The 11,278-nt window shown below is 45.2% G+C and overlaps 2 protein-coding genes across 3 annotated transcripts; both read left to right on the top strand.

The window, feature by feature from the left end:
* On the top strand, positions 1-5,525 carry ydjc (YdjC chitooligosaccharide deacetylase homolog). 2 transcript variants are annotated; one of them, XM_014172598.3, is made up of 4 exons: positions 1-138; positions 998-1,173; positions 1,836-1,995; positions 3,865-5,525. In XM_014172598.3, the coding sequence occupies exons 2-4, from the start codon at positions 1,010-1,012 to the stop codon at positions 3,976-3,978; spliced, it is 438 nt and encodes a 145-aa protein (XP_014028073.2). In that variant the 5' UTR covers positions 1-138; positions 998-1,009; the 3' UTR covers positions 3,979-5,525. The 2 variants fall into 2 exon arrangements, with proteins under 2 accessions (XP_014028073.2, XP_045563071.1); XM_045707115.2 differs by lacking the exon at positions 3,865-5,525 and adding an exon at positions 2,132-2,541.
* A 261-nt stretch (positions 5,526-5,786) lies between these two features.
* On the top strand, positions 5,787-10,691 carry LOC123730428 (carbohydrate deacetylase). The gene is made up of 2 exons (XM_045707114.2): positions 5,787-9,026; positions 9,348-10,691. The coding sequence occupies exons 1-2, from the start codon at positions 8,764-8,766 to the stop codon at positions 9,697-9,699; spliced, it is 615 nt and encodes a 204-aa protein (XP_045563070.1). The 5' UTR covers positions 5,787-8,763; the 3' UTR covers positions 9,700-10,691.
* Positions 10,692-11,278: the final 587 nt, after the last annotated feature.

Genomic DNA, 11,278 nt, shown 5'->3' with positions numbered 1-11,278 from the left:
CTAGAGGTTGCGTTAATCCGAAAAAGTAGGTTACGGATTTCATTGCAGTTTTGAGTCAGTCGGAAGAGCTTGGTATTTGTTCTCGTTTTGACTCTCCGGCTTCGGACATAAATGGACAAACACGTGTCTTAAAAATGGGTAAGACGCGTCTTTTCACTCATTAGAGCCTATATGACATATAGGCTATGGATCAATTCGATTTGATTCCATGATCTATTATTGTATATTATGTATGCTACTGAAAGAGAGGCAGATTGCAGTTAACCTCTTCGCATATTCTAAATAGATGATGCTTGTTTGCATTAGTCTCCCATTCGTTGAAACAAGTGTAAATTGTAGGCCTATTTCTAGGTATACTATGGCGATTGCCTCTTTAAGATTAGGCAATAAAAGTGACCATTGTGGCTGTGTTTTCCACTAATGAGTTGAGTTGCCTTCCTGTGTGTTGGGTTGACAACTAGCTGGCTGCTGCTAGCTGGAAACCCAGTTTATAGAGGCAATCGACTATAATCAGGACAGGCTTTTATGGGTCTATACAAAGATCGATCAAAAGAGGGCAAGCAACATATTTTTTTCTTCTTCTAATCCGGGTTTCCAAATGATCTGATTCGCTGACTCAAATCATAGAGGAGGAATTTGACAGTTCTTATTCGACATAGAATAGACGCTTTGATCAGGTTTCCACTTCGAACAGGGAATATTAGTTTGTGTTCTCGTTCCTGGCAGTGTCTTGTCTACCAGGTTAACGAGATGATCACGTCCAATAAATAACTAGAGTCCACCGGTGATGTGTCACAAGCTGGTGAATTGAACATCCTTAACATTGTTACAGCTCAGTGCTGGGCGCAACGTGGAAACAAAGTCCCGCTGGGCACAGACGTCAGTCAATTCAACGCATATTCCACGTTGGTTCAACGCAATTTCGTTGAAATGACGTGTAAACAACGTTGATTCAACCAGTGTATTATCTCATGTGCTGTGTCACTTTTTCCATTAGCTTCCAGCGATAATGCCTCAACCCAAAGTCAAGCTGGTGGTGACAGGAGATGATTTTGGGTACTGTCCAAAAAGGAACCAGGGGATAGTGGATTGTTTCCAAGCCGGGGGCATTTCTAATGTGTCCCTTCTGGTTAACGCCTCCTCGGCGAAAGAAGCGACAGAGCTGGCCAAAAGGTAAGTAGGCTTCATATAGTAAAGTACAATGTTTCCTTCCATAGCTAATAGGATGTTTAATAGCCTACTGAAAACGTACAAGATGCCCTTAAAACACAACACTTCCATGCAGCTATGACTTTTTCATAGCAGGTTAGGAGAATTCACCTAGCAATTTAGGAGAATTAGGTTAAGGTTAGGAAAAGGGTTCGGTTTAGCAGAAATGCTCTCTTAACACCTTTCCTGATTGCATGAATTATTCAATACACAATCACTAAAAACACAAGTGAAAGTGAACTGAATGTCACCTATCAGGAAGTTAGTGTGTTTTTTTAAACCGACTTACTGTGATTTATCGGGACTATCTATCACACCACTTCAATACAAGTGACTTTTCGTAACAGGTTAAACATTTGAAATCTCATATTTCCTGTATTTTGTCCAATCAGTGTTCTTCTCTTGCCTAGCATGTACCAGCTCACATTATTGTTTGGCAGTTCCATCTATGATATCAGACACTATAGGGTCTGGTTTCCCGTACCCATAGAAATCCTAGTCCAGGACTAAAAAGCACTTTCAATTGAAAAACTCTATTGACCATGCTTCCTTAGTCAAAGACCAGGCTTACCTTGAGTCCGGTAAACTGACCCCTAATTTCCTGATACCCCCATCTTCCTCCGCAGACATCACATTCCCATCGGCCTCCATGCCAACCTCTCAGAGGGTCTACCAGTCAGCCAGGGTCTGAAGCGGGGCTCCACTCTCCTCAACAAGGATGGGTTCTTCCATGGGAAGATGGGCTTCAGAAAGGCATTACAGAGTGGCCGGGTCAACATGACAGAGGTAGGCTTCTTTCTTAACAACATAGTTGAGGTGGGGCAGGTATTTTTTCCTTTTTCATATTCGGGCATTTCCACGGTAACAGAGTGATGCTGAGACTTAGATTTTTCACTTTAAAATGTATGTTGAACAAAAACAGGTATTGAGCTTCAGACCAGACTCACAGCGCTGAGCTTCAGACCAGTCTCACAGCGCTGAGCTTCAGACCAGTCTCACAGCGCTGAGCTTCAGACCAGACTCACAGCGCTGAGCTTCAGACCAGACTCACAGCGCTGAGCTTCAGACCAGACTCACAGCGCTGAGCTTCAGACCAGACTCACAGCGCTGAGCTTCAGACCAGACTCACAGCGCTGAGCTTCAGACCAGACTCACAGCGCTGAGCTTCAGACCAGACTCACAGCGCTGAGCTTCAGACCAGACTCACAGCGCTGAGCTTCAGACCAGACTCACAGCGCTGAGCTTCAGACCAGACTCACAGCGCTGAGCTTCAGACCAGACTCACAGCGCTGAGCTTCAGACCAGACTCACAGCGCTGAGCTTCAGACGAGACTCACATCAAGCTGAGCTTCAGTCCAGACTCACAGCGGGTTAGCTATCAGAGTGTGATCTCAGAGTGTTGTTTAATAGCGGGTTAGCTATCAGAGTGTGATCTCAGAGTGTTGTTTAATAGCGGGTTAGCTATCAGAGTGTGATCTCAGAGTGTTGTTTAATAGCGGGTTAGCTATCAGAGTGTGATCTGAGAGAGTGTTGTTTAATAACCTACCTAGTTGAATAAAAGAAATTATCTCCGATTTGCTCCAGCAGTCACCTGTTTTACAGCATAATAGTTATATTGCTGCTTAGCCCATACTGACCAGGGTCCGTATTCAAAAAGCGTCTCCGAGTAGGAGTGCTGATCTAGGATCAAGTCCCCTTGTACCCAGCCTGGGTACCAGTCTGTTTTGAGATGTCATTCCTCTCCTTGTCATGCTAAACACAGAATACAAGGAGTGGGATGTTAGCACAACAGGTCCTGCATTTCAGGCTACCTTGTACCTTCATTAGAATCTAAAAGGTAAAACTGACCTGAGAACTGCACTCTTCATGGATACTGTAGTGGTTAGGGAAGTTGCCAGCTACATCTTGTATTGTTTGTGATGTAAACACAGCGTCTTGGAAGAGGGCTAGGTCAACCATTGTGTGGAGATCTTGGTCACATTGAGTTGTATTGAGACTGTACAGGAGTTGTATTGACACTGTACAGGAGTTGTATTGAGACTGCACAGGAGTTAGGAAGAGACACAGGATAGAAAGGAGGGTGTAAACATGATCATGTACATGTTTGGATGGGGATGGACGGGGTGAAGAGGCACTGTTGGTGCTATGTTGTTTAACTGGCCCACACAGCATGACAATATACGCCATACGTCAATACGCCATACGTCAATACGCCATACGTCAATACGCCATATAAGAGGCTTTCAAAAACTCACCCACTGTGTTGACTTATCCAACTGTTTTACAATGTGATGATTTATAAAGAAATATACTCAGGAATAACTGGTATTTTTTAAGTGCTTGAGGTTTTTCGACTTTACAGTAAACCAAAGCAGGATCAAGCTTTCCTTAATATTCTGATTCAAGTCCTTTTTTTCATATGTGGAACTCAGGTGTTCGTTCCTGATCTACTGGGAACAGTTTTAGCGTAACACTCGTGTTTTTTTCTGTTTTGTGGAGGGTGTGTGTTTGTTCCTTATCAGGTGTGTGTGTTTCAGCTGTACACTATCCCTAGGGTGTGTGTTTGTCCCTCAAACTGGATCAGGGGTATATATTTACACTCTCCCCGGGGCACATGGTTATCGTTCAGGTGTGTACTTTCACACTGTGTGTCAGGTGGAGCTGGAGCTGAGGGCGCAGGTGAGGCTGTTTGGAGAGCTGATGGGTCATCTTCCCTGTCACATGGACGGGCACCAACACATTCATGTGCTGCCAGGTATGACGCCATAACACTACTAGAAAGGTGTGTGTGTGTTCTTATGCTCATTGCGTAAACATTTTATTGTGAGAGGTCTTACCCAATAGAACTGTGTGTGTCATCAATGTTCATTATCTGAACCTCAACCACGTCTTCTCTCTGACATTCTCTGAACCTCAACCATGTCTTCTCTCTGACTGACATACTCTGAACCTCAACCACGTCTTCTCTCTGACATACTCTGAACCTCAACCATGTCTTCTCTCTGACTGACATACTCTGAACCTCAACCACGTCTTCTCTCTGACTGACATACTCTGAACCTCAACCACGTCTTCTCTCTGACTGACATACTCTGAACCTCAACCACGTCTTCTCTCTGACTGACATACTCTGAACCTCAACCACGTCTTCTCTCTGACTGACATACTCTGAACCTCAACCACGTCTTCTCTCTGACTGACATACTCTGAACCTCAACCACGTCTTCTCTCTGACTGACATACTCTGAACCTCAACCACGTCTTCTCTCTGACTGACATACTCTGAACCTCAACCACGTCTTCTCTCTGACTGACATAATCTGAACCTCAACCACGTCTTCTCTCTGACTGACATTCTCTGAACCTCAACCACGTCTTCTCTCTGACTGACATAATCTGAACCTCAACCACGTCTTCTCTCTGACTGACATTCTCTGAACCTCAACCATGTCTTCTCTCTGACTGACATTCTCTGAACCTCAACCACGTCTTCTCTCTGACTGACATAATCTGAACCTCAACCACGTCTTCTCTCTGACTGACATACTCTGAACCTCAACCATGTCTTCTCTCTGACATACTCTGAACCTCAACCATGTCTTCTCTCTGACTGACATAATCTGAACCTCAACCACGTCTTCTCTCTGACTGACATTCTCTGAACCTCAACCACGTCTTCTCTCTGACATACTCTGCTGAGGACACTCTGACGACACCGCGGAACTCTTCCTCTTCACTGTCACGAAGCACATGACCCCGGGGTTTTACACCACATGATGAGTCCCTGAATCATGTGGTTTTGTTAAATGGTTGTTTGGTGATCTAATCTAGATGAAGAAATCTTCCTCGTCATCTGTTTTCAGGGCAAGGAGGGGAAAGGGCCCGCCTTCAGTTTTAAATGAGGTTACCACTGTTGATTTAATCTATCATTTATTAACCAGTAGTAGTAGTAATTCCTTTTTTCATTTGAATATGTACGGCTTATGACCACGTCGTTGTCTTGGTGACACTTGATACACTCGGTTTAAAGGTCGTTTATAGACTATTAATTAGTTAATAGAGCAGCAGTAAATTGTAATAACTCATGGTTAAAAATATAACTGATGGTTAAAATTGTGATTGTCATTTTAATGCTTGACAATCGGACGTGGCTGCCTATTTTTATTTATTTTATTTAACCTTCATTTAACAAGGCAAGTCAGTTATGAACAAATTCTTATTTAACACATGACAACAACATGGTGGCAACGACACATGACAACAACATGGTGGCAACGCCACATGACAACAACATGGTGGCAACGACCACATGACAACAACATGGTGGCAACGACCACATGTCAACAACATGGTGGCAACGACCACATGTCAACAACATGGTGGCAACGACCACATGTCAACAACATGGTGGCAACGACCACATGTCAACAACATGGTGGCAACGACCACATGTCAACAACATGGTGGCAACGCCACATGTCAACAACATGGTGGCAACGCCACATGTCAACAACATGGTGGCAACGCCACATGTCAACAACATGGTGGCAACGCCACATGTCAACAACATGGTGGCAACGCCACATGTCAACAACATGGTGGCAACGCCACATGTCAACAACATGGTGGCAACGCCACATGTCAACAACATGGTGGCAACGCCACATGACAACAACATGGTGGCAACGCCACATGACAACAACATGGTGGCAACGCCACATGACAACAACATGGTGGCAACGACACATGACAACAACATGGTGGCAACGACACATGACAACAACATGGTGGCAACGACACATGACAACAACATGGTGGCAACGACACATGACAACAACATGGTGGCAACGACACATGACAACAACATGGTGGCAACGACACATGACAACAACATGGTGGCAACGACACATGACAACATGGTGGCAACGACACATGACAACAACATGGTAGAAACACAACATGGTAGCAACACCACATGACAACAACATGGTGGCAACGCCACATGACAACAACATGGTAGCAACGCCACATGGTGGCAACGCCACATGACAACAACATGGTGGCAACGCCACATGACAACAACATGGTGGCAACGACACATGACAACAACATGGTGGCAACAACACATGACAACAACATGGTGGCAACACCACATGACAACAACATGGTAGAAACACAACATGGTAGCAACACCACATGACAACAACATGGTAGCAATGCCACATGACAACAACATGGTGGCAACACCACATGACAACAACATGGTAGAAACACAACATGGTAGCAACACCACATGACAACAACATGGTAGCAACGCCACATGACAACAACATGGTGGCAACACAACATGGTGGCAACACCACATGACAACAACATGGTAGCAACACAACATGGTAGCAACACCACATGACAACAACATGGTGGCAACGCCACATGACAACAACATGGTGGCAACAACACATGACAACAACATGGTGGCAACACCACATGACAACAACATGGTAGAAACACAACATGGTAGCAACACCACATGACAACAACATGGTGGCAACGCCACATGACAACAACATGGTGGCAACAACACATGACAACAACATGGTGGCAACACCACATGACAACAACATGGTAGAAACACAACATGGTAGCAACACCACATGACAACAACATGGTGGCAACGCCACATGACAACAACATGGTGGCAACGCCACATGACAACAACATGGTAGCAACACAACATGGTAGCAACACCACATGACAACAACATGGTGGCAACGACACATGACAACAACATGGTGGCAACGCCACATGACAACAACATGGTGGCAACGCCACATGACAACAACATGGTGGCAACGACACATGACAACAACATGGTGGCAACGACACATGACAACAACATGGTAGAAACACAACATGGTAGCAACACCACATGACAACAACATGGTAGCAATGCCACATGACAACAACATGGTGGCAACACCACATGACAACAACATGGTGGCAACAACACATGACAACAACATGGTAGAAACACAACATGGTAGCAACACCACATGACAACAACATGGTGGCAACGCCACATGACAACAACATGGTGGCAACGCCACATGGTGGCAACACCACATGACAACAACATGGTAGCAACGCCACATGGTAGCAACAACACATGACAACAACATGGTGGCAACGCCACATGACAACAACATGGTGGCAACAACACATGACAACAACATGGTGGCAACACCACATGACAACAACATGGTAGAAACACAACATGGTAGCAACACCACATGACAACAACATGGTAGCAATGCCACATGACAACAACATGGTGGCAACAACACATGACAACATGGTGGCAACACCACATGACAACAACATGGTAGAAACACAACATGGTAGCAACACCACATGACAACAACATGGTAGCAACGCCACATGACAACAACATGGTGGCAACACAACATGGTGGCAACACCACATGACAACAACATGGTAGCAACACAACATGGTAGCAACACCACATGACAACAACATGGTAGCAACAACACATGACAACAACATGGTGGCAACAACACATGACAACAACATGGTGGCAACAACACATGACAACAACATGGTGGCAACAACACATGACAACAACATGGTGGCAACGCCACATGACAACAACATGGTGGCAACAACACATGACAACAACATGGTGGCAACACCACATGACAACAACATGGTAGAAACACAACATGGTAGCAACACCACATGACAACAACATGGTAGCAATGCCACATGACAACAACATGGTGGCAACAACACATGACAACAACATGGTGGCAACACCACATGACAACAACATGGTAGAAACACAACATGGTAGCAACACCACATGACAACAACATGGTAGCAACGCCACATGACAACAACATGGTGGCAACACAACATGGTGGCAACACCACATGACAACAACATGGTAGCAACACAACATGGTAGCAACACCACATGACAACAACATGGTGGCAACAACACATGACAACAACATGGTGGCAACGCCACATGACAACAACATGGTGGCAACGCCACATGACAACAACATGGTGGCAACGCCACATGACAACAACATGGTGGCAACAACACATGACAACAACATGGTGGCAACACCACATGACAACAACATGGTAGAAACACAACATGGTAGCAACACCACATGACAACAACATGGTAGCAACGCCACATGACAACAACATGGTAGCAACGCCACATGACAACAACATGGTGGCAACAACACATGACAACAACATGGTGGCAACACCACATGACAACAACATGGTAGAAACACAACATGGTAGCAACGCCACATGACAACAACATGGTAGCAACGCCACATGACAACAACATGGTGGCAACAACACATGACAACAACATGGTGGCAACACCACATGACAACAACATGGTAGAAACACAACATGGTAGCAACACCACATGACAACAACATGGTAGCAACGCCACATGACAACAACATGGTGGCAACGCCACATGACAACAACATGGTAGAAACACAACATGGTGGCAACACCACATGACAACAACATGGTAGCAACACAACATGGTGGCAACGGTGGTGACAATAACATGGCGTGTGTGTCAGAGGTGTGTGAGGTGTTTGCCCAGGTGCTGTCTGACTGTGGGATCTCCTACACACGTGTTCCTGTGGAGCGGGGTCTACACTCGTGTCCCTGGCTGTCCCCTGTCCTCAGAGACTTCTACATGCAGGTAGAGAAGGATGCGCTGGAGTCTATCCCCGTGTTCAGACGACATGGCATCAGGTAGGAGACACACTGAAATCCCTGTAGTAGTGAATGTCATGGGAATGTCTTCATAATCCATTCTGTTTACAGTATATCCCGGTACAGTATTAGAGAGGTTCCTTTAAGACTAAACACTTGAAGATTACCTTAAGGCACATAAAGTGATATTATTTTCCTGTTTGTCTCAGTCGTCCTGGGCGATTTCAATCATGCAGTGAGAGAAGATAGTGTTTTTGTTTCTCTCAGGTACGGTTAAAAGTTTAAACTGAGCTATTTCCTTGAGCTGAAAATGACCTTCTTCTTCTTCTGTCTCTCCCCCCCCCTCTCTCTCTCTCCCAGATGGCCTGATGTCTATCTAGGTTTGACCACCATGGGTCACAACATGTCAGTCCCCAACCTCAGACGAGCCTTCAGCCATGCCATGGAACTAGACCTGGGTCTCTCACTGTCGCCCCCTGGGGGTGAAAGTAAAAACAGGACAAACACCACGGAGCGGCCCGTGCTGACGGCAGAGCTCATGGTGCACCCTGGGTACCCCAGCCACCCCCAGGAGGGCGGGTGTGGGGAGGGGCCGGACGACTTCTCCCAGTCGGCTGACAGGCAGCAGGAGTTGACCACCCTGAAGGACCCAGCCCTACTGGCCTTCTACACCCAGGAGAGAGTCCAACTCTGTGCCTTCAGGGACCTCTGAGGTCCCTACACTCCTCGCGCTCAGGGGTAGGGTTGTTCAATTCCCAAAACTTTTATCTGGTGTTTCATAAATCTCAATTGAATAATTACAGGTTTGAAGATTCACTCGCTGCTTATTCCCAGAATTCTCCAACTGGGATTTCTGAAAAACACAGAGCATTTTGGGAAAGTTTTGTGATCCTACCTCGGAGTCCCTCACTCAGGGGTCACGTTCCAATATCCACACTTACTGCTACACTATCTATCCAATTCATGGCTTCCCGAGGCTGGTGGGAGGAGCTATAGGAGGACGGGCTCATTGTAATGGCTGGAATAGAACGGAATCAAACGTGGATTCTATATGTTTGTGTTCGATACCGTTCCATTAATTCCATTCCAACCATTACAATGAGCCCGTCCTCCTATAGCTCCTCCCAACAGCCCCCTCTTACGGCTTTGTTCTGAGTATTTAGAACACATTTTTAATACATTGCTTTATTCTGAGTGGTAAGCTTGTGTAGATATTGGAATTGGACTCCTCTGCTGCTCTTTCATTGGTGCAACCTTACCTCCAAGCCACCAGGCGGCCGCCACTATTTTCTGTGAAGCACAATCCTATTTTTGACTGTGTTTTATTACAGACTAGGCAGTTGTTTTCCAATCATCTCAGGTGAGAGAGACAAGCACAAAAATCACTATGCTCTCTCTCATCCCAAAGCTAACCTCAAATCAGCTGATCACACAAGAAGGAGTCAACAGAAGAGTAACTGCCAAAAGAACGCAGCCCAAATAGGGCCTGCTTATAGCATATTATATTTTAAACATTTGCATGTAGTCTATCTAGGTCTTTTAATGTCCTCGTTTTAAAAATAACAATCCTGTATATTTTTCTTAATTTGTGTCACACTATTTATTGAATGATGTTGTTAGGATATCACAAGCAGCAGAATGGGCTGAGATGCCCAACTGACTATAATGGCTGTATGAATAAATGAAAGGTGACAGAAAACCTCATTCTTCTTGCATGAAGTATTTTGGTTTGAAATGAGGGTTTCCTACGTTTTGAAGCGTTACAGGACTCATCTGCTACTGTGGGGGGAAAGAGGTTACTAAAAGGTGAGTAGGGACTCGGTAGTAGCAATGCTTATTCCGTTTGGGTCAACTGACAAAGTTTTTTTTCTTCTTCATTTACTTGGTTGGTCACGAGTAACCCCTTAATCACTTTGAATCACAGTATATGAAAATAGTTTTTCCAACCAAAAAGCAACGTAAGTGAAGTCAATGCACCCAATATGAATAAACTCAAAGTAACTTCAAACTGAGTCATAGAGCTACACTCAAGTCCTGTCAGAGACTTTGGGGTTACGCAGAAGCAGCTGGGGGGGGGGGGGGCTATCCTACGAAGCAAGCTAGAGCTACTCACCTAGAGCTACTCACCGCTGAAAAGTTTCACCTGGTATTTGGCACAGGTTTGTGTTATTTAATAAAAAAAGTTAGATATAGAAGCTGAACTAGATGGTGTCATATTGAGTTGAGTATGGCGCACTCCAGTGGCAGGTTGTGTTGCTACACACCATACATCTTGTTTGCCTCTTCGGGCC

This window comes from Salmo salar, chromosome 24 (genome assembly GCF_965601325.2).
Source record: "Salmo salar chromosome 24, fSalSal1, whole genome shotgun sequence".
NCBI classification, from domain to species: domain Eukaryota; kingdom Metazoa; phylum Chordata; class Actinopteri; order Salmoniformes; family Salmonidae; genus Salmo; species Salmo salar.
This window is presented reverse-complemented; position numbering and strand designations above follow the sequence as displayed.

Bases quoted from the DNA above. Each gene is read 5' to 3' on its own strand.
- ydjc (XM_014172598.3), top strand. From the start codon at position 1,010: ATGCCTCAACCCAAAGTCAAGCTGGTGGTGACAGGAGATGATTTTGGG. The intron at 1,174-1,835 runs GTAAGTAGGCTT...CTTCCTCCGCAG, and splicing joins GCGACAGAGCTGGCCAAAAG to ACATCACATTCCCATCGGCC. The intron at 1,996-3,864 runs GTAGGCTTCTTT...ACTGTGTGTCAG, and splicing joins GCCGGGTCAACATGACAGAG to GTGGAGCTGGAGCTGAGGGC.
- LOC123730428 (XM_045707114.2), top strand. From the start codon at position 8,764: ATGGTGGCAACACCACATGACAACAACATGGTAGCAACACAACATGGT. The intron at 9,027-9,347 runs GTAGGAGACACA...TCTCTCTCCCAG, and splicing joins TTCAGACGACATGGCATCAG to ATGGCCTGATGTCTATCTAG.